Genomic DNA, 27,947 nt, shown 5'->3' with positions numbered 1-27,947 from the left:
ATTTTATTTATTCAGTTATTTTCTATCCCGTCTTTATTGTTTTTTTAAATAACTCAAGGCGGCGAACATACCCAACACTCCTTCCTCCTCCTATTTTCCCCACAACAACAACCCTGTGAGGTAGGTTGGGATGGCAGGATGCTTTAGATGCCCCCCTGAGCTCCAACTGGAGAAGATTTCTTGTCCTGAATACCGAACGCTCCGCCGGGCCCCCTGGATGGACCAAGTCGTCCAGCCCTGCTCCGTGCACAGCCTGGCTAGACTACTACCACGGCTTGCCAAAGAGGAAGCTGTTTTCGGCAGTCCTGATGCTGGGCTGGGAGTCGGCGCTCGAACTGGGGCTGGAAGATAAATGCTGAAGGAGAAGCTTCTCCTCCACCGATGGGGCTCGGTGGAACGTGCAGCCGCCGTGGTGGGCCATGGTGCTGCTGTTGCAGGGTGGGGGGCCCTCCTGCTGCAGGCCGGCCTTGGCGTCCTGCTGCCTGCCCTGCTTCTTCAGCTTGTAGCGGTGGTTCTGGAACCAGATCTTCACCTGGTTCGGGGTGAGGCGCGTGATGGTGGCCAGGTGTTCCCGCTCGGGGGCGGTCAGGTATTTCTGCATCTCAAACCTCTTCTCCAGCTCGTGCACTTGGGCCCGGGAAAACAGCACTCGGCGCTTCCGCTTGGAGGGGTTCCCCACCGAGAACGGGGGCGGCGTGACCATGTCACTGAAGTAGCCCAGACAGTCACCTGCAGGCATGCTGAACCCTGGTGTCCCCATATACCTGGGGACTGGAAAAAAAGAAGAGAAGGGTGAGACATTCCCGGAGTCAGTTTATCCAGGTCTGGCCTCTTGGGAATACTTGTCCGAGAGCCCCCAGTCCAGCTCATACAGACCCGCAGGATCTCGGTGGTGTGGACGGGGAGGTGTAATACTGCAGTAACTCCTACCAGGACCGTCTCTAGCTTCAGACACTGACGCTGAATCAGCTGTGTACGCATTGTAGCGTTGCCCCATGGATCGTTCGCAGAGGTCCCCTCCCCGTAACCATCAACCACTCCAGTTGGTTCCAGCAGGCTTTTCTGACTTAATGACCGCTATTCCATTTTTTCCAGAAAAATGGGCAAATATTGTACAACAGCAAGCCCATTGTTCCCAGCCCTGGGGCTAATGTGGGTCAGGCCCCTCCTGTATTACTTTTTGTACTGTCCGTACTGTTAGTTGTTCTGCTCGGTTTACTCAGGGCTGCCTGTTTTTGTGGGTCTTAACAGGCCCACAACTAGGGTCTGTGTCACCCGGGGCAAACATGGATTCCATGCCGATTTTGGCACCCCACAGTGCTTATTTTGGCACATGTCCTGGTTGCCCCCAGCTAGTTGCGTTCCTGGGTCTTAATTGTTTTACTCCTTTTATGGGTTTTTGGTAAGCCGCCATATTGAATCGAGTAAATTGACTAAATTAAATGGCTCTTTGGAGTTGTTGGATCTGGACAGCCTCCAGTTATGCTCAGTGCCTGTTATGAACAAAAGTTATTTATTTCTTTATCTATCTATCAAATTTTACCACCACCCATCTTCCCCTTAAGGAGGGACTCTGGGCGGTTTACGATAAAAGAAAGATTTAAAATTCAATACAAACTATAAATAATACATTAAATATGAATACAAATAGAAGATAAAAATATAAAATACAAAAAAATCCAGGGGGCAGTCAGGTTCTACTCCAGCCCGTGAATATGTTAGGGGCCATTCTAGGGCACCAGCCATCCCCAAGAATGACTATTCCCCTTCCCGCCCCAGGCGAGATGGCAGAAACAGGTCTTCAATTTTTTTTTTAACGTTGGGTGCTTTGCCATTTCTGGTCTCTGTGGATAAATAAATACATATATAACCATAGGATCAACCAGTTATTCAATACAGGTAATTTTAAGGGAGAAAATATTTTTATAGAGGAATGTACAGTACTAATCAGCAAAGAGAAGGTCTGGACGGGCTGTACGGTGTCGGGATTTTGGGAGACGTGCACAAGGAATCTTTCTGCATGGAAACCTCCCCCAGCTTGCACAAGGATGTGGAAGGCGCCTGAATAGATGTGTTCGAAAGTATAAGAAGAGCTGCATGAGGGACACAGGATCCCAGCTAAACCTGAGTCAGGGAAAATTTGCCCTCCTTTCCAACCGCATTATTTTGCTTCGCCCCACGGAACTCAACGGAAAACAAGAGTCAAGCAATTTTTTTTTAACTTGGTGACCGTTTCAAGAAATTTCATGGAGGTGAACCGTCTTAGAAATGATCTGGTGGGATCTCAGACTGTGCCTTGCTAGGATTGCCCAACACACAGCTGGAAGGGGTTCTTACAGCTGTACCAGCCAATCTGTCATTGAGATCAACCATGCCCAGAACATGAGGACTTAAGGCAGGGCCTTCTTAGTGATGGCTCCCCGTTTTGAACCTGCCTCCCAGCTGGTTACTGCTGAAACTGACTCTCATAAACCTTGAGCCCCAGCAGTAGATTGGCAGATTATATCTGAGCTTCTGTGGTTTCTGCTTGCACTAGTCTATTGCCTTGAGCTGGTTTGATCTGGCCATTGACTTGCTGGGATTTTTACATGGGTTTATTTCTTTATTTTTTCTTTGCCTTTTGCATCCTCTGCAAAATAAGCAGGGCGGCAGCTGCTGAACTGAAATGAATGGAAACATTTGGAAGGATTGCCAAGGCAGGTTACTGTGGCCCTGTGTTCCTGGAACAGCCGATGAGAAAGATGGTGGCCCATCTTCTCTGAGAACAGCCCACCCAAGGGAGCATTTTGAGTGCTGCACAGGAGCACCTAAATTTCTGGTGGTGGACAATTTAATTTTTAATCATGTCATGAGCACTGATGGTGAGCAGGAGGGGGCCCCTATCCAGGGGGGAAAGCGCATGCGTAGTACTGAGGAGTTGAGCAGCCGTTCAGAGAGACACAGATCAGACCCGCCTTGACTTTTGGGGTTTATCTGTTTGGGTTTTTCCCACGCTTCTTCAGTTTGTCAGGATTTTCTGTCGAATGTAGCAGTAATAAAACACTAGAGACCTACTCCTCGTCTCGGCGTGGTTCCTGACTGTTAGGACAAATTTAGCCGTTAATTTTGAACGGCCTATTGGACTAGCAAAGGGGAGACCCAGATTCTGGTCCCCCCTCTACCCCTAAGCTCCCAGTCATTCTCTTTCAGCCCAGCCTACCTCACGGGGGTGTTGTGTTGGGAAAATGGGAAGACGGAGCGCTTGTGCATTGCTTTGAGCTCCGGAACTAAAGGCGGGGCATCTATCTAACAAACAAATAAAATGACTCCGCCAAGGGCTGTAGCTCGTAGGCAGAGTCAGGGATCGGCACACAGACAGGACACAGGGTTGCATCTCTGGGGTTGCAAAGGAGAAGACAGTACCTGATGCCAAACTGGCTGGGGGAGATGGGAGTTGTAATCCCAACCAGTCTGGAAGGGGCCCAGCTGGGAAAAGCTGATCTACAAAGACCAGTGGAAGTGACCTCTGCTAAAACAGGTGGCCTTGCAACGGCCTTCCTGGGCCTTTGCAAGGTACAGGCTGCAAACCAGCTTTTTCCCCCAAATGTGCTTAGCAAACTCCCATCACGCAGGTCGGGCGCTAGGATCAGGAGAGGCTGGCCTACCCAGCCAAGCCACAGCTCTTCTCAAAGGGTCTTGGCTGCAGTACTTGGAAAAAAGGTCCTAGCAGGGGAAAGCCACCAGAGATATGGGAAGCTACCTTGGATATACGGACAGGTCACAGACAGACATGGAAAGCAAGAAGACCACTTCCTAAATATATTGCTGGTTCTCCTGGAAAACAAGATCAGGCAGAGGCCACAAGACCTGGGGAAACTGGCTGCCCTTTTTCCAGTTTTTGACTTGCAGGGGAGAGCAAACTATCTTGAATCGAAGAAAGAGGGTTTCTGTAAGAGATTGCTAGACCTTGCATCCGGTGAAAATGCATTAGGTTACTTTGTTTGTTGGCATCTTGTTATGCCTCTGATGACACATTTGCACACTTTCGCCTTGGATAAATGAGTTTTATTGAAACGGCATTCTCCTTTGGGTCCATATGATGGAGGCACATGCATGCCCCACTTCCTCTCCCAGAAATAGCCTTGCCCAACCTGGTGCTTTCCAAATCTGATGTACTACACCTCCTATTATCCACAGCCACATCAGACACTGGGGAGGTCAAAAGACCCTGTGAGTTTCCCCAAACTCCAATGCGCTTGATTACAACCCTTTTTCATTATTTACAGCCGCGTTAGCTCTTTCTGCCTGCAGTCCAGGGTGGTGTGCATATTTATTCCTTTTTTTTAGCATTATTATTTTAGTATTATTTACTATTTAGTATTATTTTAGTATTATTATTTAGTATTTTTCTTTAGTATTATCAGCATTGTGACCCAATCCTCTCTCTTGGCTGGTATCTTCCAGATGGGTAGGATTACAAGCTGGCCATGCTTGAGATGTGCTGATAAGAGTTCCTTCTGGTAGATGGGTGGCTGTACAACTTTCTTTCATCAATAAATACATAAATACATTTGCAACCCCAGCTTCTGGAGCCCCACCTGATTATGGGTGGGTCCTGTAACACACTGGCTGGATTGACACATCTCGCCAAGCCCTAAACTGTGGTTTCTAAGCCATCTTGGCTGGATTCACGTAGCAGACACAATCACCAAGCCATGTTTTTGCTGGGCATCATGGAATGTGCTTGGCTGAAACAAATCATTTGTATGATGGTGTAAGGCAATAGTTTGAAAGTGGATGCCTTTTATTTTATTTATTTATTTATATTTATTTAATTTTTATCCCACCTTTATTATTTTTATAAATAACTCAAGGCAGTGAACATACCTAGTACTCCTTCCTCCTCCTATTTTCCCCACAACCACCACCCTGTGAGGTGAGCTGGGCTGAGAGAGAGGGACTGGCCCAAGGTCACCCAGCTGGCTTTCATGCCTAAGGCGGGACTAGAACTCACCAACTCCTGGTTTCTAGCCCGTTGCCTTAACCACTGGCTAATAGTAGTTTTAATAACATGGGTTAGTCTGAAAGGGCGCTGCCAGATTCTTCCTGATTTTTGGCTATGTTGGAGTACCACAGCTCTCCTCCTACAACGCCAACAGAAAGAGCTTCACTTACTTGAAGAGTAGGGTCCTTCTGGTGGGCTGGCGGCATACCACTCCCCATTCCTGAAGTTCTCCTGGGGATAGGCGGGCAACTCAGCCGGGCTGGGGAACGATCCGGAGTAGCATCCCAGCATGGCGTTCTGGGAGAGGCAGTGGGCAAGGGAGAATCTGGAGCTCCCCAAGCCGGGCTGGTGGGTCCTTGGCATCAACTGGGCAAGATCTTCCAGAGTGTCCATAGCAAAGCCTTTGAGATCTTCCATGGAAGGGATGGGGTGGCAGCAGCTTCAGAATGGCTCTGCTAGCTTCCCACCACCCCGCTGTCACCACAGGCAGTGAAGCTTCCTGGGGCAACCTTGCTTTTTATCTTAAGTCTGCACCTTATCAAAGATTAAGGACTCCACCTACCAGCCTGGAGGCGGGGGGGGGGGGCAGGGGGGGGAAGGAGCCAATCCTGCTTCTGGCACAGCCTAATCAAACAATAGCAGCTAAGAGCCCAGCCAGGTTAATGGAAGCTGCCAGCTGGTCAGAAAACCCCGGTAGACAGAAGACGCCCAAGTTAAGTAGTGAATCTTTTTCGGTTGAGGTGGTGTCAACTTGGAGAATGCTGGCATCATTCTAGAGCAGCATTTCTCAACCTCGGCAACTTCAAGCTGTGTGGACTTCAACTCCCAGAATTCCCCATACTGGCTGGGGAATTCTGGGAGTTGAAGTCCACACAGCTTGAAGTTGCCAAGGTTGAGAAACACCATTCTGGAAGAATATATCCATATTTATATCCCAGGAGCTAGACCTTGCAAGATTCTGGAGAACCTCAGCTTTCTTTTTTAGATCAAGTTTCTAGCCCCTTCGGTCTGCAATCAGTCATAGCAACAAGTTCAACCCCAACCCTGGTTTACAAATCACAGTGTGGCTAGATCAGTGTTTTTCAAACTTGGCAACTTTAAGATGTGCGGACTTCATCTCCCAGAATTCCCCAACCAGCCATGTTTTTTCCTGTTTACGTCCTCTACAGCAGTGTTTCTCAACCTTGGCAACTTCAAGCTGGGTGGACTACAACTCCCAGAATTCCCCAGCCAAGTTACAAGTTTCAAAAACACAGACTATGATAGATAAAATCCCACCGGCCACTATGAGAAAACTCACGTTCTCCTACGCTCAAAGTACAAAAAACCGTGTGGAAGAGGGCAAGGTGGTTCCAAAACCGTGTCTGGCAGTAGGTCTTCAGGATTCCACACAGCAATCTTTTCTAGCCTGAATTGGGAACCTTTACAATTGAAATTACCACTGAATTGCTGACGAGAGGGGAACTTTCATCCTGCAGAGGCGTTTTTTGCCAAGTTGAGTCCACATCTGTGCTTGATGGAGGAAAGATCTAGGCCAAGAACAGAATGCTGAGAAAATCTACACTCTTCTCATTTCCTTCAGCAAAGATTGTTTTCTGAGCCAAAAAAATACTTTTCCCTTGGGTATTTCTTTAGAAATACTTTCCCTTTCCATAGGCTGATGGCACTTCCCATCTGCATGCCGATACATAATCTCTCCTTAGCTTCAGAATGTTCTCCCATGAGCTTCCTGGACCATTCAGCGCTCCTAACTCAAATCAGATGTATTAGGAGGGAGTAGAACTGGAATTCTTTGATTCCATTCATGATTTTGGGAAGGAATGAGCAAGCTAAATATGGTTTGGAAAACATCTTCTCCCCCTGATCTGCTGGGCAAGACTGAAAGAAGAAGTTACAAATAAGCATCAACAGCATAAAGGAGAAGCTTAGTATGCAGAACTGGGTGTGTGTTGTGGAACAATTATTTTGCTTGGCCTGATATTTTGGGTATGTGCAATGACACTATATATTGTACTGGGGAAGGTGGGGAAATTGACACTGCTATGAAAACTCATTACTCCAGTTGGAAAGAATTACAGGTCAGGACTGAATTGTCTGCTCTTAGGTTTTCCTTTGTAAAGCCTGCATGTTACGTTGTTCATTTCCAAAAAACGAGTTTTCACAGATTTCAAACTACAGATCAGGGCTATCCAGAAGTCACAAGCCATTTAAAGTCCATTTTCAGGAGCCACATGACCCAGTGAATCAGGCTGTACCTTTGTTCAGAACTGACCTACGAGGGAAACAACCGGCAGAGGCAACAGAAACAAATCGTGAAGCAGGCAGTGTTTCTCAAATGTAGTGCATTCATGCACCAGTGAATAAATATTTGGGAAATGTGGGGATCACCCAATTAAACAAACGTCCCCTCCTTCTGATTTCATCTTTAGAGCATGGGAGTTTGGCAAATACAGTAATTACAGCTGCTTGGATACTACATGCCTTCCCATCCCCTCCATTTCAAAAGGCCTTTCCAAATTAAACCTTGTGCCAGAAACTTCAATCTCAAATTAAGTATTTATGTACCACTTGAATTACTGATGTACCTCAGGCCATATGAGAACAACTCTTAGTATAAACCACAAGAGATCACAGTCCCTTGCACAACATATTCAGGCTTACAGTCAACGACCGCACTTGAAATCTGCTCACGACTGCCCGTTTTCTGAACGTCATACTCACCCAGCTACTTGCATGTGAGCATACGTCTATTTTTGCCACTGATCTGTTTTTGCTCCTAGCAGGCTGACTGGCAGGGGAGGTAAGGGCTGAAGAAGTGAGTAAGCAGGAAGGTTGCAATAGACCAAGGCAGTCTGCAAATCACAGTTCGATAATCCTAGTTCCAGATGGGTACGGTGCTATTTTTTCTGTGCCCACTAGGGGGGAGTAGAAACCAAACTTGCTTTCCAGCGGTAGGCAGCATGGATTCAAGGACCTTAACGTAAAACTATGAGAGACTGGTTTTCATCAGATCTACAAAGAATGCTCATATATACAAAGGGCACACCCAGATTAATATTTCCAGTCTCATGATGGAAAGATGATGTGGTCCTCTGTCCTGTTTCTACTTTAGAATTGCAGAATTGTCGCTACAAACAAGCCTGCCTTGTATTAGGGTACATTCATTCTAATTCTTGTGTCTTCTGATAAAAGCTCTTCAGGCACAACCAGTGGGTGACAGCCATGAAACACTTCAGAGGCAATAAACTGAATTATATCTGATGACCAGTTTTTACCAAGAAGCTCTGTTCAAAGGCATCTTAAGCCTGGCTACACACATATTCAGAGAGAATCAATCCTCTTCTTTCAGAAAAACAGGATTTTATGCAACCATGACAATATTAATGTGACAGTTTGGCAAGATCCAAGTAATATGACCATCCTGATTGAATTAACCTATTTTCTGGGTTCACAAAATATTGTTGTTTATTTGTCCAGCCGCTTCTGACTCTTCGTGACTTCATGGACCAGCCCACGCCAGAGCTTCCTGTCGGTCGTCAACACCCCCAGCTCCCCCAGGGACGAGTCCGTCACCTCTAGAATGTCATCCGTCCACCTTGCCCTTGGTCACCCCTCTTCCTTTTGCCCTCCACTCTCCCTAGCATCAGCACCTTCTCCAGGGTGTCCTGTCTTCTCATTATGTGGCCAAAGTATTTCAGTTTTGCCTTTAATATCGTTCCCTCAAGTGAGCAGTCTGGCTTTATTTCCTGGAGGATGGGCTGGTTTGATCTTCTTGCAGTCCAAGGCACTCTCAGAATTTTCCTCCAACACCACAGTTCAAAAGCATCCATCTTCCTTCCCTCAGCCTTCCTTATGGTCCAGCTCTCGCAGCCATATGTTACTACGGGGAACACCTTTGCTTTAACTATGCGGGCCTTTGTTGTCAGTGTGATGTCTCTGCTCTTAACTATTTTATCGAGACTTGTCATTGCTCTTCTCCCAAGGATTAAGCGTCTTCTGATTTCCTGACTGCCGTCAGCATCTGCAGTAATCTTCACACCTAGAAACACAAAGTCTTTCACTGCTTCTACATTTTCTCCCTCTATTTGCCAGTTGTCAATCAAGCTGGTTGCCATAATCTTGGTTTTTTTGAGGTTTAGCTGCAAGCCAGCTTTTGCACTTTCTTCTTTCACCTTCAGCAAAAGGCTCCTCAGTTCCTCTTCGCTTTCAGCCATCAAAGTGGTATCATCTGCATATCTGAGATTGTTAATGTTTCTTCCAGCGATTTTAACTCCAGCCTTGGATTCCTCAAGCCCAGCATGTCGCATGATGTGTTCTGCGTACAAGTTGAATAGGTAGGGTGAGAGTATACAGCCCTGCCATACTCCTTTCCCAGTCTTAAACCAGTCCGTTGTTCCATGGTCTGTTCTTACTGTTGCTACTTGGTCATTATACAGATTCTTCAGGAGGCATACAAGATGACTTGGTATCCCCATACCACTAAGAACTGGCCACAATTTGTTATGGTCCACACAATCAAAGGCTTTAGAATAGTCAATAAAACAGAAGTAGATATTTTTCTGAAACTCCCTGGCTTTTTCCATTATCCAGCAGATATTGGCAATTTGGTCCCGAGTTCTTCTGCCTTTTCTAAACCCAGCTTGTACATCTGGCAATTCTCGCTCCATGAATTGCTGAAGTCTACCTTGCAGGATCTTGAGCATTACCTTACTGGCATGTGAAATGAGTGCCACTGTTCAATAGTTTGAACATTCTTTAGTGTTTCCCTTTTTTGGTATGGGGATATAAGTTGATTTTTTCCAGTCTGATGGCCATTCTTGTGTTTTCCAAATTTGCTGGCATATAGCATGCATTACCTTGACAGCATCATCTTGCAAGATTTTGAACAGTTCAGCTGGGATGCCGTCGTCTCCTGCTGCCTTGTTATTAGCGATGCTTCTTAAGGCCCATTCTGTTGGCAGATGCTGGGAAAGCCTTTAGCCCAGGAGAGGTCAAAAAAGTCACACACCAAGCATTTCTATAAAAATAATTTATTTACAGAAAGCAAAACAAAAACAAAACATATTTAAAGGATTTAGCTCCCTTTGGAGCAAGCCTTGCTTGGCTACATTGCCGGCAGAGAGAAAAAGAGGAAGTAAGAAACAAGTCCGGGCAGGTTTCCTCCCAGATGATTTGCATGAAGCACGTGAGAGGAGACAATCAATTGCAACCTTTTCACCCGGCCAAAATGACTAGGTACAACAGCAGCTTAATCTGTTAGTAGGAAAACCTCAACACTCCCCTTTTTACACTACAGATTAAGATGCAAACCAATCTTCTCTGACAACTGTGTGTGTCTTGGTACAGGAAGAGGTTTGGTTAAAATATCAGCAATCATGTCTTTTGATTCACAATATTTTAACATTATTTCTCCTTTGCTTATCATATCTTTGATATATTGATATCTAATATCGATATGTTTTGTTCTATTTCTGCAGGCTTCAGATTTTGCCATAGCAATGCAAGCTTGATTATCCTCATAAACAGTTATAGGCTGGTTCACTTCCATGCCTATGTCTTTTAACAAATGTTTAAACCATGTAACCTCATTACAGGTTTGTGTTAGAGAATAAAACTCTGCTTCTGCAGTGGAAAGAGCAACAAGTGTTTGTTTTCTAGAATGCCAGCCTAAGCTAGATCCAGCAAATTGAATTAAAATCCCAGAAGTGGATTTTCTGTCACTGACATCTGCTCCCCAGTCAGAATCGGCAAAAGCCTGCAATTTCTCAGTTCCAGAGGCATTTAGCTTCAGGCAATAATTCTTTGTTCCTTGCAAATACCTCATTAACCTCTTCAATGCTGCTTTTCCAGTATATGCAGGCTTCTCTACCTGTCTACTTAAAATGGCCACAGAATTTGAGATATCTGGGCGAGAATGATTTGCAATGTACAGTAAACTTCCAATTGCAGATCTATAGTTCTCTGCCTCAGTTGAGTTTCTCCTATATCTTTCTGAAAATCTATTATCATCGGAGTAGAGACTGGTTTACAGTCTTGCATATTAAAATCCTCTAGGAGCTTTTGAATTTTACTACGTTGGTTTAACAGAAAGCTACCATCCTTGTCTCTGTGTACTTCCAAACCTAGGTAATTGGTCACAACTCCCAGGCCTTTTAATATGAAATGGCTTTTCATGCAGGCTTCAAAATCAAGCCTTTTTCTGTTGATGTGAACAGCAGCAAATCATCAACATAAATGCACAGATACATACAGCCTTGTTTGTCCTTCTTCATATATACACAGGGATCTGCTTTTCCTTTTTCAAAACCAAAATTCTGCAGTTTTTCATCTACTTTTTGGTTCCAGGATCTAGCAGCTTGTTTTAACCCATAGATTGACTTCTGCAGTTCACAGACTAGATTCTCCCCTTTTTCATGGCCAGGGGGTTGCTGCATGTATAATCTGTGGTCTAAATCACCATAGAGAAATGCAGTTTGAATGTCATAGTGGTTAACTGACATTCCCTTGAGTGCAGCAACTTTTAACAGTAATCTAATTGATTCACCTTTAGTAACTGGTGCAAAAGTCTTGTCAAAGTCTAAATCTTTCCTTTGAGTGAACCCTTTTGCAACCAACCTTGCTTTATATTTTTGGATTTTGCCATCAGCATCCCTTTTCAGTTTGAAAACCCACCTACAACCCAGACAGCGTTCATTGGGAGGTAGATTTACCAGTTTCCATGTTTTATTTTCTTTCAAGGATGCTAATTCCTGTTGCATGGCAGAATGCCAATTTTGTGCAATCTCAGGTGGTAAAGCATTCACTTGTTCTAAAGACTCAGGTTCTGTGAATATGTGAAAAGCCTTTACTGTTTCAGCCTGAAAACGTGATGGAGGAACACCTTTATTACTCCTCTGAGATCTGCAAGGTAATACAGGGCTTAAATTTTGATTCCTATCACTTTCCTGAGAAGCATCTGTCTCATCAGACAGATCTTCAGTTTGCTTTTCTGGTTTAATGTCCTCATCAGGCAAAAGATCACCATCAGCAAGTCCTTGCTGTTCTCTTATGGTGGTCAGTTCAACTGGAGAGCTAGAATTTAATCTCCCCCAGTTTTGTTCAGCAAAAGAAGTGCTTTTGCTAATTATTAATTTCTCTCCCATTATGAACCTGTAGCTCCTTTGGCTTTGTTCATAGCCAACAAAGATGACTTTGTTGTGGGGCCTCCTTTCCTTCTCTGCTGTTTTGGAATGTGAACCCATGCAGTGCTACCAAACACTCTAAGATGGTTTACCTTTGGTTTCACACCATAAAACAAATGGAATGGAGTGTCCTGAATCATAGAGTTATACAACCTGTTCTGAACATAAGTGGCAGTAGATATTGCCTCTCCCCAGTAATTAAAACATAATCGTGAATCTTTTAACATGCATTCCATTGCATTTTGCAAGGTTCTGCCCTTTCTTTCAGCAACACCATTTTGCTGAGGGGTGTACGGGTTAGAAAGAATTTGTTCTATCCCTTTTTCCACTAGGAACCTTCTGAATTTGTGAGAAAGGTATTCTCCTCCTCTATCACATTGGAGTGCAGATACAGGCCTAGGGAATTTTCCATTTGCCCATGTCACAAAACTTTTAAATTTCTCAAATGCCTCATCTTTATGTTTTAAGATGTAGATAAATGTGTATCTTGAGAAATCATCAGTGATGGTCATTGCATACCTTGCTTGTCCAAGACTTGGAGCAAAAGGACCAATAATGTCAGAGTGTACAATTTCCAAAGGTCTAGTTGTAACTCTGTCACTGTGCTTACAGGAGCTTTTAGTGTTTTGCATTCTTTGCAAACTACACAGTCTAAGTATTTATCACAGGGTTTTATCTTTAGGTCAGCACACAGCTGTGGCATTTGTGCTATATACTTGAAATTAGCATGACCAAATCTCCTGTGCATCAGGTGTACACATTGGTCATGATATGGAGTGTTGCCAACTGCAGCCTTGCAGCTTGGCTTCCTTGCATTTTGCACAATGTACAAGGAGTCTTTTAACATACCAGTAGCACACAATTTCCCATTTTTTCGTATCTCACAACCATTTTTCTTAAATGTTATGATATACCCTGTTGCAGCCAATTGTGCCACAGATAAAAGGTTTGATTGTAAATTTGGCACATACAACACACCTTTTACAGTTTCTCCTAAGCAGGATAAATACAAGTCACCTTGTCCCATAATTTTGGTCACAGACCCATCAGCCAAAGATACACTTTGTCTTTCAGTTTTAGACAGTGACACAAAAGAGCTTTTACAATTACATAAATGTCAACTGGCCCCAGAATCTAACACCCATACATCAGAATTACCCTTCTCAGCAACCTGTGCAATCTGGGTTGTCTGAAGAGCCTTCTTCTGTGTTGCCCTTGTGTTCTTCTTCTCTGTCTTTCTACTCTTGGGTCTCATGGCACAGTCTCTTTGCAAATGTCCATCTGAACCACAAGTGAAGCATCGCTGGCTGGCTAGCGCTGTGGCCTCAGGTTCCTTTCCCTTCTTTTCCCTCATTTTCTGGTCTTGCAGCTTTCCAGAAGAGATGGGGGGGATCTTTCCTCTCTCTTCTCCCATTCAGCGAGTAAGCGCTGTGTAACATACGATGGGGTGAGGTCTGCTTCAGGCATAGCCTCCAGGGTACAAATCAGCGTGTCCCACATTGCATTTAGTGAGGACAGGAGGATATATGATTTTGTGAGAGGTGTAAATTCCATTCCTCTCTCCTGCAACTCAACAAACAGCTGCTGAATATAATGCAGGTGCTCAGGAAGGCTTTCTCCTTCTGCAAGGTAGGCTCTGTACAGCTTTTTTGTCAGAGTAACTTTACTCCCTGCTGTTGCCTTTACATATAAGTCTCTCAAAGCGTCCCAAAGTTGCTTTGCAGATTGCATGCCTCTCACGTGGACTAGCTGATTGTCCTCAACTCCCAAGATAATGGTGGCTCTAGCCCACTCATCCTGTCTCAGCCATTCAGCACTGGGATTTGGGGGGTTTTGCTTACCAATTGGCAGCCAAAGATTCTCTCTGCGAAGATACATCTCCATCTTCAGGGCCCAATTCAAATAGTTGGTCTCTGATAGGTGCTCCAGAGGCATCGCTGAGGGCTGGGAGGTAGCCATGGCTTCTTCCTTCTTTTGCAAGTCACCTCAGCTGGCTTCTTTGTCCTGTAGACCGGCAGTTGCTGGAAAATCTCCAGGCGGCTCCAAAGAAAATCTTCACAGGTCTTTGCTACCTGCCTTTAAATTGTGCATGAGGTGTGGAGCTGATCTCTCTGGGTTTTACTGTGTTGCTCACTGGGCACATAACCTGTTGGCAGATGCTGGGAAAGCCTTTAGCCCAGGAGAGGTCAAAAAAGTCACACACCAAGCATTTCTATAAAAATAATTTATTTACAGAAAGCAAAACAAAAACAAAACATATTTAAAGGACTTAGCTCCCTTTGGAGCAAGCCTTGCTTGGCTACATTGCCGGCAGAGAGAAAAAGAGGAAGTAAGAAACAAGTCCGGGCAGGTTTCCTCCCAGGTGATTTGCATGAAGCACGTGAGAGGAGACAATCAATTGCAACCTTTTCACCCGGCCAAAATGACTAGGTACAACAGCAGCTTAATCTGTTAGTAGGAAAACCTCAACACTCCCCTTTTTACACTACAGATTAAGATGCAAACCAAACCAGTCCCTTAAATCTATTCTTCACCTCCATTGCATATTCCTTAGGAATATTAGTGAGCTCATATCTAGCTGATCTGTGGGTCTTCCCTAATCTCTTTAGTCTGATCCTAAATTGTGCAATAAGAAGTTCGTGATCTGAACTACAGTCAGCTCCAGGTCTTGTTTTTACCGACTGTATAGATGTCCGCCACCTTTGGCTGCAAAGGATGTAGTCAATCTGATTTCGGTGTTCTCCATCTGGTGAAGTCCACGTATAAAGCCGTCTCTTAGGTTGTTGGAAGAGAGTGTTTGTTATGCAGAGTGAGTTGTCTTGGCAAAATTCTATCAGCCTATGTCCTGCTTCGTTTTGTTCTCCCAGGCCATGCTTACCTGTAATTCCAGGTGTCATTTGACTGCCCACCTTAGCATTCCAGTCTCCCGTGATGAAAATAACATCTCTTTTAGGCGTGTTGTCCAGTAGGTGCTGCAGATCCTCACAGAACTGCTCTACTTCAGCTTCTTCAGCATCTGTGGTTGGGGCATATATTTGGATCACTGTGATGTTAGATGGCTTGCCCTGAATTCGAATTGAGATCATTCTGTCATTTTTTGGTTTGTATCCAAGCACTGCTTTAGCCACTTTACTATTAATTATGAAGGCTACTCCATTTCTTCTGTGGTCCTCTTGTCCACAGTAGTAGAGCTGGTGGTCATTTGATGTGAAGTGGCCCATTCCAGTCCATTTCAGTTCACTGATGCCCAAAATGTCTATCTTTAATCCTGACATCTCACCAATAACCACATCCAATTTGCCCTGGCTCATAGATCTTACATTCCAGGTTCCAACGGTGTGTTGATCCTTAGAACATCGGATTCGCCGTTCACCACCAGCACCGTCGGCCGCTAGCCGTCCTTTCGGCTTTGAGCTAGCTGCGTCATCACGTCTGGGGCTAGTTGAGCTCATCCTCTGTTCCTCCCCAGTAGCATTTTGACCATCTTCCGACCTGGGGGTCTCATCTTCCGATGGTATACCGACATATCTCTGGTTGTACTGATCCATTTAGTTTTCACGGCAAGAATACTGGGGTGGGTTGCCATTACCTTCCCCAGGGATCGCATTTAGTCTGACCTCTCTGTCATGACCTTCCCGTCTTGGGTGGCCCTTCACGGTTTAACTCATGGCATCATTGAGGTGCTCAAGCTCAAGCACCACAAGGTTACGATCCTTTGCTGAAGTCACAAAATATGCTGACCCATAAAATAGCCAAACCAGAATTATATACGAAGCTGCAAGAGAGAAAACTAGCAAAGCTTTGCACATTTCTGAAATACAACCACCAACTTTTTTACTGACTATCAGTTACAAATGTGGTACCATTGTATGACCTCAGACAGCTACATTCCCAAGCAGGGAACTCTCATTTCCAATCTGTTTGCAAGTGAGCAAACAAAGGGCATCTTTTCTTCTGAGCTGGGGGAGAACACAAAAGTGCTACCTTTTCAAATGACTTGGGGTGCAAATTCTAACAAAGAACAGCACAGCTAAGAAAATAGGGGTCTGTGTGTGTGTGTCTGTAAATAAAAGAAAGGGCATGAGGATTGGGATCCAAACTGACTTTCAAGAAACAGAATGTATACCTCTATCATCACATTCTGGTTGAAGAAAGGGGACCACAAGGTGAGCACTAGCAGCCAGATCAGCAAAGTCATATGCAGAGGAGACCAGGTGATCCCTAGGGATTTATTTACCCTCTGGTGAAAAAAAAAGGTGACCACTTGATGCCCTTCTATTGCTTGCCACATGGCCAGGATTTTATGCCAAAATAAATTTCAGCGAGCATAAATTAAATAAATTAAATCATTAATCATGATTTAAAAAAAAAAAAAAAAAAGGAATCGCCTTAACGCATTTCTACACCGTCTCCTGGCACGGAAAAGGAAAAGACGACCAGATCCGGCACTCGTCGGGGCCAGACTATCAGGAGGAAGCGGGGGCGTCGCGTCCGAGGTGGTAGTAATGCCGCGCTCCTTCCTTAAAAAGAAAAACCTAACGGTTGATGGGCGTTTTTTGTCGGTGCGGCTCCGACATCTGGCTGATGCGAGCCCGGGGATTCGAGACGGAAAGCGGGAGCAGAAGGGGCTTTTCCTTTTTGCCTCCCCCTTTTTTCCCCGGACGGTGGTGTCGTCCGAACGTCGGGATAAAACCCTGGCGGACGCAACGCTCCAACTCAGAACGTTGGCGGTCCGGGCGTTCCGAGCGCCCCGGGGAAGCGGCGCGTGCGGTCATGGCGGTCGGGGTCAAGGTGGTTTACTGGTAAGGCGCCTGCCGCGCCTCCCCGCTGCGGCTGCTTCTGCGCGGGCCGCCTGCAGCCTCGAGCCGAGTCGGCCGCCCCTCCGACGGCGCGGCCGCCTTAGCGCGGTTCCGGCGGTTGCTCCGCTCGCCCGGCAGCGCGGTGCGGAGCCTTGGAGCCGAGTGTCCCCCCCGCCGTCCCCCGGCTCCCTCCCTGGGCTTGGCGGACCAGGCGCGCGCGTTGCAGCTCGTCGGTCGCAAGATGCGGCCTCGTGGGCGGTGCATTGTATGGCCTTGGGGACCTTGCTCCCTGCTTTTTTTGCTCCGTGCGGGGGTCGTAAAGAATAAAGAGTGACTCCGGAGTGACTCCGGAGGGCAGCGACAGATTGGTGTGGCGCAGGGAAATCCGTAGGCCGGTCCCTCTGCCACCGGAGCACCAACCCGCTGTGCCCTTCAGTCACCTTGCAGGAAAAAACAGGCGCGGGGGTCACGTCAGAAGCCAGGCACGGTGGCTGTTATGTCTGGCTCACCAGACCGTGGTTTACTGAATTACATTTTAGGGGCTGTGTGCCACTGGCTCCTACCATCGGGGAGCATCCTAGGCTGAAATCTGGGCGTTTGGCCTCAGCCTTGTGCTGGCAGCTGGAGAGGAGCTCAAACGTTTTCTTGAACTTGAAATTCGCAAGAGCTGGCCTGCCCATGCCCTTGAGCGTGATTTTTTAAACAATGGGGCATGGATGCTGCTTCCTTTGAGATGGAGACAGGCAAAAGGCCTGTGAGCATTCAGGGCTCTGTTTGGACTGGGCATCTGAGGCCCAAAGCTGTCCGTGGCACTCTCAGAGCCCCTGCAAAGTGAATTATAATTCTTACCACGACAGAAGACGGCCCAAAATTGTATTTTCCTCTGAGAGAAATGTGGCTTGAGGATTTGGCAGGTACAGGAAAACACATCCCTCTGTTTGAATGCGCCTTTCTGGATTTGCCATCCCGGGGCTCTGGCTGAGCATAATAGAGAATTACCACCTGCCAGATGATGAGGCAGCTTCTTGTGGTGGCAAGATGGAAAGTAATTTTATTTTTTCCTTTCGTTTTTGCTTGTAGCGGAGCCTGAGGCTACAGACCCAAGGTACGTCAATTATTTTTAATTGTGAGCTGCCCAGAGTCATTATATCTATTTATCTATCTATCTATCTATCTATCATCTATCTATCTATCTATCTATCTATCTATCTATCTATCTATCTATCTATCTATCTATCTAATTTGTCACCGCCCATCTCCTCCCACCAGAGGGACTCTGGGCGGTTTAGAGCATAAAACAATAACTATACAATAAAATTCCAATATAAAATATAGACTAAAACAATTTTAAAAACTACCAAATATAATAAAATCCTGAGGGCTATGGTCTCGTTCAATCCTTGCCTAGGAGGGGCACTTCAAGGCACTAGCCAACCCCAAGTATGATTATTATCCTCCCTGCCCCAAGCCCGATGGCAGAGCCAGGTCTTCAATTCCCTCCAGAAGGCTAGGAGCGATGGGGCTAATCTCACCTCCAGGGGCAAGATGTTCCAAAGGGTGGGGGCCACTGCCGAGAAGGCCCGCCTCCTGGACCCCACCAGGTGGAATTCTCTTGCAGACGGGGTCCTCGGCATGCCCTCTCTGCCTGACCGGGTGGGACGGGCTGATGAAGCAGAGAAGAGACGGTCCCTCAGGTAACCTGGTCCCATGCCATGTAGGGCTTTAAAGGTGATAACCAACACCTTGAATTGGACCCAGAAGCAAACTGGTATCCAGTGCAGCTCGCGAAGCAAAGGTGTTATATGTGCCCTTCTAGGGGCACCAAAGTAGCCCGCACGGCCGCATTCTGGACCAGCTGAAGCTTCGGGATACTCTTTAAGGGTAGCCCCATGTAGAGCGCATTGCAGTAGTCTATATGGGAGATAACAAGGGCATGAGTGACTGTCCGAAGGGCCTCCCGATCCAGGAAAGGGCGTAACTGGTGCACAACACGCAGCTGTGCAAAGACCCTTCTGGCCACAGCTGCCATCTGCTCTTCGAGCAGGAGCCATGAGTCCACAAGGACCCCCAGGTTACGCACCGGGTCTGTCTGGGCCAGTGCAACCCCATCCAGAACCAGAGATGTTAATGTCCCGGATACAGAAGAACCCTTAACCCACAGCCACTCGGTCTTACCAGGGTTCAGTTGAAGCCTGTTGTTCCCCATCCAGGCCCCCACAGCCCCCAGACACTCGGAGAGGGTGGTCACCGCATCACTTATTTCACCCGGGATGGAGACATACAATCGAGTATCATCAGCATACTGATGATACCTCATCCCATGGTGACGGATGATCTCGCCCAGCAGTTTCATGTAGATGTTGAATAGGAGAGGAGAGAGAACCGAACCCTGCGGCACCCCACAAAGGAGAGGTCGAGGGTTGGATCTCTCACTCCCTATCACCACCGATTGGGACTGGGCCTGGAGGGAGGAGGTGAACCAGTGCAGAACCATGCCACTCACCCCCACTCCCTGAGCCACCCCAAAAGGATACCATGGTCGATGGTATCGAAAGCCGCTGAGAGATCAAGGAGAGCGAGAATGGATGCAGTACCCCCATCCCGTTCCCGCCAGAGATCATCCATAAGTGCGGCCAATGCCATTTCCATCCCATATCTGGGCCTGAAAGGGGACTAGATAATCCGTTTCCTCCAGAACCCTCTGGAGCTGTAATGCCACCACTTCCTCAACCACCTTCCCCGAAAAGGGGAGGTGGGAGACTGGACGAATATTGTCCAGAACAGTAGGATCCAGCGATGGTTCCTTGAGGAGGGGGTGTACCAGCGCCCCCATAAAGGCAGCTGGGAACATTCCCTCTCTCAAGGGTGTATTAACCATCGCCTGGGCCCAATCCCACGTCACCGCCCAAGCTGCCTTCACCATCCAGGAGGGACATGGGTCTAGATGACAAGCAGTGGCATTTACTGTCCAGAGGATCCTGTCCACTTCCTCGGGTCCAACAGGATCAAACTGTTCCCAGGTAACTAGGTAAGTCCGCTCCCTTGGTATCTCCACGGACCCTGCCTCACGCTTGAAGTCTAGCGTGGAGCGGATCCGAGCGATTTTATCCTGCAGATGCTCTGAGAACTCTTCCACATGGCCCTGTAGTTGGGTCACTGCGCCCACCTTTCCCAAAAGGGATTGAATAATTTTAAACAGGGCCGTTGGGCAGCATTCTGTGGACACAATAAGGGCGGAGAAGTATTGGCGCTTCGCCGCTCTTATCGCCACCAGGTAGGCCTTAATAGCGGCTCTAACCAGTGTTCAGTCGGATTCGGTCTTTGTCTTCCTCCAGCGGCGCTCTAGGCGTCTCTTAGCCCTCTTCAGAACCCTCAGCTCCTCAGTAAACCACGGGGAGAATTGGGGATGTTGAGGCAAGAGAGGTTGCAGAGGCGCGATCCTGTCCAAGGCCCCAGCCGCCTCCCTGTTCCAGGCAGCAGCCAGGGCCTCCGCTGGACCGTGCAGCAGATTGTCGGGTATAACCCCCAGCTCCCTCTGAAACCCTACCGGGTCCATCAGTCGCCGGGGGCGGCCATATAAATGTATAAATAAATTTATTCTCTTAGCAAAGATACCTTTAAGCCTGGTTGAAAGAGCCCGGATAAACCGCGTGTCAGGCATGGGAGTTCTCTCTACCCTTTAATCACATTTTGCACATGCTTCTCTTCACGGTGCCTTAATTTCTCTGAGAACCAGTTTAGCTTCGGTTTTTCTGAACTTGACAAACTCAGCTTTCCCTTTTTTTTTCACTTGTAGTTCCAACAGCTCAAGAAGGAACTTGAAAAAGAGTTTCCAGGCAAGCTGGAAATTGTGAGTCTTTCAAGCCATTCTTGGTTCCACTTCCTTTTTGTTCAGTCATGTTGTGGGTTCCTAAATAAATAGATTCAGGGCAAGAAGGAATACTTGGACGTTTAGCTAGCCATTTCGAATAGTTTTATCAAATGCACTTTAATCAAAGCCCTTGTCCTTATACAAAGACACGCTGTAAGCTGACAATCCTGCTTCAGAAACTTCTGATCTTTTCCAAACACCTTGCCTATTGTGAAAGGTAGTGAAATTCTCCCCCAAACCTGGTATTTCGCATTGAGAAGATCCCACCGTGATTATTGACTATCCCCTGCCGTTGGCAGGGTTGGATATGATTAAGTGTCCCTAGTCTGTAGATAGCAGAATAGCTCAGAAATGACCTGCTTAGAAATGTTGCAGATTGAATGCAAACCTTGAAAGACCAGATGGTGCTTTACACCAGACAGGGCTACTGTCTAACTCAGTATTGTCTAAACCCGTGTTTCTCAACCTCAGCGACTTTAAGCTGTGTGGACTTCAACTCCCAGAATTCCCCAGCCAGCATGGCTGGCTGGGGAATTCTGGGCGTTGAAGTCCACACAGCTTAAAGTCGCTGAGGTTGAGAAACACTGGTCTACACCAGTTGACAATGGCTCTTAAGAGTCCACAGGAGAGGTATTAGTTCTTCCCTAACCTGGTCCCTCTGGATGAGGTGCCCAGAACTTCCAGCCTGGCTGGAAACCACCGGTTTGGGAAATGTCGATCTATACGTGACTAAGAAGAGCAAGCTTCAGTTACCGTTGCAGAATCCTCTCTCTCGTGTGCAGAGCAGTTGAGTTCCTTCATGGACAGCAAGATGCAGAAAGCTTTGCAGAGAGGATGCAGTGTGGGGCTTCCCCTGCAGAAATAGAACAGGCGCTGTTGGCAGGTCGGATTCAGCCCGTAGATGAGTGCGGGAGAGGGATCTGGGTTCAGTGACTAGGAGAAGGTGGTTGAGCAGTACTTGAAGGAGAAGTGGTGTCCATGTTTGTGTTCATGTCCCTGGTTAAGGAGAGACGGTCTCTTGCTTCCATCTAGAGCGGCGAAGGGACTCCTCAGGTCACAGGATGGTTTGAGGTGATGGTAGCAGGCAAGGTGGTGCACTCCAAAAAGGTAAGCAACAACTCAACGAATTCTTGTATTGAAGTCAACAAAGACTCCAGATGTAATTGTAATGTAATCTCCCAAGAATTAAGGGGTTTTCCACTCATCTCCAGCTCGTATGCGGATGCGGAAATAGGCTTCACGAAGATCGAGCTTGGAGAAAATCTTGCCCTTAGACAAGTGAGCTAACATGTCCTTCATGAGCGGCAGAGGGTATTTGTTGCAGATTGAGATGGAATTTAACCCCCGATAGTCTGTACAGAGTCAAAGCATGCCATCTTTCTTTTCCCGGAATAGCACAGGGGCCCCAACTGGGGAATTTGCAGGTTCAATAAACCCCCTTGACAGATTTTTGTCAATCAAGTCCCGTAATGCCTCAAGCTCCTTCTGAGTCATTGGATAAATTTTCGGCTTGGGCAATTGAGCGTTGGGAACCAACTCTATTGCACAGTCAGTTTTCCGATGGGGGGGTAGCTGATCTGCTTCCATTTCCCCAAAGACCTCTGCAAAGTCTTGGTATTGATCGGGCAAGCCTTCTAAACGTGCCAAACTAGGGCGCGGCTTGCTAAAACCCATCCTTAAAAGTCAGAGTTCTGCGTTCCCAATTTATATGTGGGCTTCGATAGGTCAACCAGGGAATCCCCAGAATTACCAAGGGGTTGCCAACAGGTGCCACCACAAATTTTAAAGTCTCACCGTGGCTGCCCATTTGCATTGCAACAGTTCCAGTGAAATGGGTTGCTGTCCCCCCCCCCCCCCCGCCATTGAACCATCCAACTGTGTGAAGATCAAAGGCTGCTGGAGGGGGAAGCTAGGCAGGTCCAAAGCAGCAACCAGATCAGGGTGAATCAGACACCTGGAACACCCAGAGTCAACTAAAGCCCGCAGGTGCTCTTCATGGCAGGTGGCTGGCGTTTCCCGCCGGCTCCTTAGAGTCATCTTCAGCCTCTCCCGAGAAGTAGAATACTTCCTCAGCGTCACCTGCCCCCTAGGCTGCTGTCATCCACCGCGAGGGGGGCAGCGATTTGGTCGGCAGCTTGCCTGCTTGATCTCCAGCCTTGGCTTTTGGGCAATTCGCTGCTCGATGCCCTTCCTTTCCACATCGGAGACACTGACCCCTCACATAGCGCTGATCTCTCTCCTCTTCCCAGGCTCTATAGCCTGGCTGGGCAGCAGTTGCAGCACTTCGGGGGCCCCTCATGGTGGCTGGTGGTTTTTCAGGTCGTCTGGTTTGCATGAAGGTATGCTGGGTGTGCTCAGCCTTGCCGGCCAGACAGATCCATTCATACAATGACTCTGGGTCGTCTCTACACAACGCCCATCATAGGACGTCCCGGTTGAGTCCCTCTTTAAACCGTTCTATTAAGGTTGACTCAGACCAGTCGGGGATTTTCCCTGCTAAAGCCTTAAACTCCAGGGCGCAATCAGCTACAGACAGCTGGCCCTGGGTAAGACCCTTCAGTGCCTTCTTAGCTCTTGCCCTGACCAGAGGATCCTCAAAATGCAGCTTTAACGCCCCCATAAAGTCCTCAAAATACTCAAGTTCAGGGGAGTCAGCCTCACTTAATTGAACATACCAGTCAGCCGCTCGACCCTTCAACTTGGTGGCAATGGCAGTTACCTTAGCCTCTTCGGAAGGGAAGTATGCTCCAAACTGCCTCATGTAACTTTTGGCATTGGTTAGAAAGAAAGATAACTTGGTTGGACCCCCATCAAACTTAACAGAGAAGTCTTTCACCCCCACTCCTGTTGGAGCAGAACTGGCGGCTGCTTGAGTGGTAGTTGTCGCTCTGCGGGGTGGAGATTCATCCCGGAGCCGGCCCCGCTCCGCCGGCGGTCCAGGTGGGAGGATGGGGGATGGTTGCGTGAAGCTGGGACCTCCGTCGTGCCTCCCCTGCCCCCCCAATGATAGAGACAGGTTTCTTAACATGTACTTCATCGATTCTATTTTGGCCTCCACCACTCTTAGCCTTTCAGAGGTTTGAGATTCCTCCCTCCCTCGCATGTTAGGCTGTCTCTCCGTTGACACCGTGGTAAATTCTGCGTCTGGGGTCAACGGGAACCGATGCAATTCTCCCACTGCCTCCCAGGTGATCAACTCTGCGGGCGATTCGCTGGGTGCCGGTTGCTCTGGTTCTCCCCCATCGTTAGATTCCTCCACCTCGGGGCTGGAACTCGAATCTGAAGGTTCGGGGGGGAGACTCAGTTCTCCGCTCCTGACCGTCGACTCGGGCATCAAGCTAGCCAGCTCCTCAAGTCCCCTGGTCGTGAGCTTGGACTTGGCCATTGTTAACTATTTTCCCTCACAAGAAACTAATCTTGGTAGGAGCTAATGGTACCACTTTGGTGATTCTCAGCTTTATGTAATGGTTGCCTATTCTAGAACACCATCAGACTCATGAGCAGGATCACAAAGATACCTGATTTATTAACAAATAGTATGCAGGATCACAAAGCTGAGAATGAAAAAAGTGCGCCAAATACAAACTAAAAACCCTTGGTACAAATGAGATCCCTCCCCCCGTAGAATCTTCCCAAGCTCACAATCCCAGGTGCTCCTAACGGCTTCTGATGGTCTGCGGGAAAAGTCCTTGAGCAGAGCACATAACCCAGACACATTCCATTGAAATGAACACAGATACAGAGCTTGGCACAAGGTCTCCCAGCAGCTCCCTCCCAAACAGAAACGCGCGTCAGCGCCATGGCATGTGAAACGTTACGATGTACAGTGCGCATTGAAACGGTGAACATGACAAAAGAACAGAGTTGTTGGGAGCTCAGCCGTGCAAGTTACGAGGGTTTATGAAATGAAGTCTGGTGGCTGTGGTTACACAACACCCTGTTGAGCCTAAAAGTAAACAAACCATATTATGGCTTAGCGTAGCGTGATGTCTGAATTAGGGTTATTAAGGTATAAGAGGAGGCACAGTCTGGAAGACAGTCATGTTTTGCCTGTCTGCCAGAATTACGCTCTTTGAAATTTGGGGCAGTGCATGTTAAGTCCACCAGGCTAAGAGAATAGCCTCTCTGTGTGTGCGTACAAGCACGTGGGCATGGAAGGAGCTGGGTTGTAACGCTTCTTTCACTGGTATTTAATATGTAGGAAACCTCATTGTGGAAGAGCCCAAAGGCATGCTCTCTCAGGGGTCCTAATATGATAGTCCAAGAAGATGCTTGAGCGATCTTCCTCCTTCGTCCCCTTCCACAGATGACTAATCCTATTATGTGGAGAACAACACTTCCTTTCTTTAAGAGTCAATCTAGTTGCAAAGAAGGGCAGATTTTTTGTTCCAGAAAAGGTAATAAATCTGCCTTGAAGAGCTAGTGTGTGCAATGGCGTGAAAAATCTTTGCCGTTCTTTTGGTACTGCAGCAACTTCCTTACGGTGTTCATACAGCAGAACTGAAAGGAGAAAAAACTCGCTTCTCATCTTTCCTTCTTTCCTCTAGAACGGAGATGGCTTTGTGGATGATGATGCCAAACTGTACAAGATAATTAAGGCCATCAGAGCAGCTTTGGTATAAGGAGGACTTTAAGCATGGGCTAGCAGCTCAGAGTGCAACAGAGGTAAAATCAGACATTTTTGAAGCTCATTTTATTCTGTCAAAGCCATATTCTTAAATATCTCTGCCTAAAAAGCGTCTGCTGTAAAGAATACGGGATCTGCGGCCCCTACCGGGTTCACATTGCTCTTTTACTCCTCAAAACATTCCAGTAAAATGTTGCTTTTCCTAAAAATGGAATGCATAAATCCCCCCATTTTTTTTAATAGAAAAGATTTGTTACAGAAAACCCTTTTCTGTCAAGGCTGATCTGGAGGTAGATCTCTTAATAACGTTGGCTGGAGAATTTCTGCAAATGGTGGCGTACGTGTAATACAGATCCAAAGCTTAAATAGGCTAGAATGTACATTTTAAAAATAGCTTGCATCCTGCCTCTTGCAAATAGTATGAGTGTGTGATGCATTTTAATGTTGTTTGCAAAAATAGCTATAAATATTAGCAACCCTTCATTCTAAACAGTGTTCTGTTCTAGCTAGCATATGTGGAGCCTCAACCCATAATCCAGGGTTGGTTCCTCAATTTGTGTAAGTCGAGGCTTACGTGAAATATTTTTAAGCCACTCTCTGGGTGGGTCTCTCCCCCCACCAAACCTAACTATCGCTAGTCCACGTCCACAGTGGGGTACATTGTCTTGCCAACCAACCTATGAAACATTTTTAGACGTGCAGGACCCTCAAAGCATTTGACTTCTGGGAAGGGAAAACAATTGCTGACTTGTCTGTCTATTAGCAGTGTTTTAAAAACAACTTTCTTCTTCGTTTGGTAGCTCAAGAAAAATCTGCTTTGTTCATCTTGGCAAATCGCTTGATGACGGGAGCTGCTGAAATGTTGCCTGACACCTGGCAGTTCCCTGAAACCGTTGCGTTGGATGCCACCTTGAGCAAAGCTTGATGGGAGAACTTGTGCTCTAATTCAATGTCTGAATGTGGATTGGACTCAGCATGAAGTGTCTGTACCTCCTGACATGCCTGTCTCCCGTGTTCAGTGGGTCCTGCGTGCAAACGTGGCTTTCTCTGTAGTTCTTTTTTATTTGCATGAGCAGCCAGTAACAATTAGGATTACTGAAAGATAGGAAGAGCGGAAGATTCATCAAATGTTTGTTTTCATCGTACACAAATGCTCCCAATATGTGATGGGATCAGATGCAAAAAAAAAAAAAAAACCCTTGTCTCGGAACTAACCAATTTTAGAATCCTACGTCTAATTTGAAAATTTAAATTCTTCTTCCATTCCCACCACTACTAACTTTCCTAGTGCAGGATTGTTTGGTTACTTTATACCCACTTCTGACTACTTTGCTTGAACATTGTCGAATCCACTGAACATTTAATAAAATGTTACTTTCAAGCTGTTGCGACCTGTGTGAAAACACTGTGCACAAGATTCAGGCCGCCTGTATTTCACACTAACGCTTTAGTTTCTATTGCAGATTGATGCTTTATTTATTCACTGCATTTATATCCCACCTTTTCTTTTAAGAGCTCAAAGCAGTGTACAACAGGAAGACGCCTAAATTAATCTACTTAACAACTCTGTAGAGGAGGCTGTGAGAGTAACTGGTTCTAGCTCATGTCCTCCAGTGAGTAGGGTGGACAAGTTGGTCTCTCCAAGTCCCCCTAAATTGCACTTGCCTTCTTCAGCAACTTGTCTGCTGCCTGCCATGGATTTTAAGCCATTGTTGATCCCTTTGGGACGTCTGCCATAGATACAGGCTGAATTGTACTCGTAACAAAGGCATCCAAATTTAAGAGGCTATGCTGTAAAGTTTACTTTGTGGCTACATAAGATGACTTTTTCCACTAAGTTTAAAAAGGATGCTTGAATGAAGAAAATGACCAACAAGTCTGCTTCTTTCAGTGGAATACTTGGTATTAATGTGTCTAGATTACAAAACTTACTAAAATCTGATTAATAGTACCGTTTAGATTAGGGTGCAATAACACCTAAGTCCCAGTTAGAAGGCTGTGAACAAAAAGAGTCAAGAACATGTAGAGAAAGGGACTGTCACGATAGGACATGTAAATACGTTACTTGGCTTGAGAGCATGGAAACAGGACATTTTGAAAAATGGAGCCTTGGATGCTGATGGAAGGAGGGGGAGAAATTTTTCCTTCTGAAACTCCTTGCCAAAAACTAGAGCGCTGGCCAGTTCCAGAGAACAGATGAGAATACTATCTGCTATAAAAATCCATCGCTACACTGAACAAACTCAAAGGCACATGCATCTGACGTCAGATACCGTACTATCCAAAAGCAGTGGGAGAACATGGAAAGAGGAATTGCGAAGACTGATTCTGAGCTAGAATTCTTTGGAGATTCAATACCATTATGCTGATTAAAGAAGTTTCTTTCATTACTGTGTGAACCAGCTAAAACGCACTTGAGAGGCCCAAGCCCCATGTCTCAACAGTTTTCTCCCTGTTCCCTCAACAACTATATAGGTAGCACCTA

The 27,947-nt window shown here is 46.6% G+C and overlaps 1 protein-coding gene across 1 annotated transcript; it reads left to right on the top strand.

The window, feature by feature from the left end:
* Window positions 1-16,809: 16,809 nt before the first annotated feature.
* SELENOW (selenoprotein W) lies at window positions 16,810-26,850 on the top strand. Its single transcript, XM_063312473.1, has 6 exons — window positions 16,810-16,967; window positions 18,045-18,069; window positions 20,761-20,814; window positions 21,868-21,942; window positions 25,383-25,500; window positions 26,263-26,850. Exons 1-5 carry the CDS (start codon window positions 16,939-16,941, stop codon window positions 25,455-25,457), a joined length of 258 nt encoding a protein of 85 aa, XP_063168543.1. The 5' UTR covers window positions 16,810-16,938; the 3' UTR covers window positions 25,458-25,500; window positions 26,263-26,850.
* Window positions 26,851-27,947: the final 1,097 nt, after the last annotated feature.

Source organism: Candoia aspera, chromosome 10 (genome assembly GCF_035149785.1).
Source record: "Candoia aspera isolate rCanAsp1 chromosome 10, rCanAsp1.hap2, whole genome shotgun sequence".
NCBI classification, from domain to species: domain Eukaryota; kingdom Metazoa; phylum Chordata; class Lepidosauria; order Squamata; family Boidae; genus Candoia; species Candoia aspera.
This window is presented reverse-complemented; position numbering and strand designations above follow the sequence as displayed.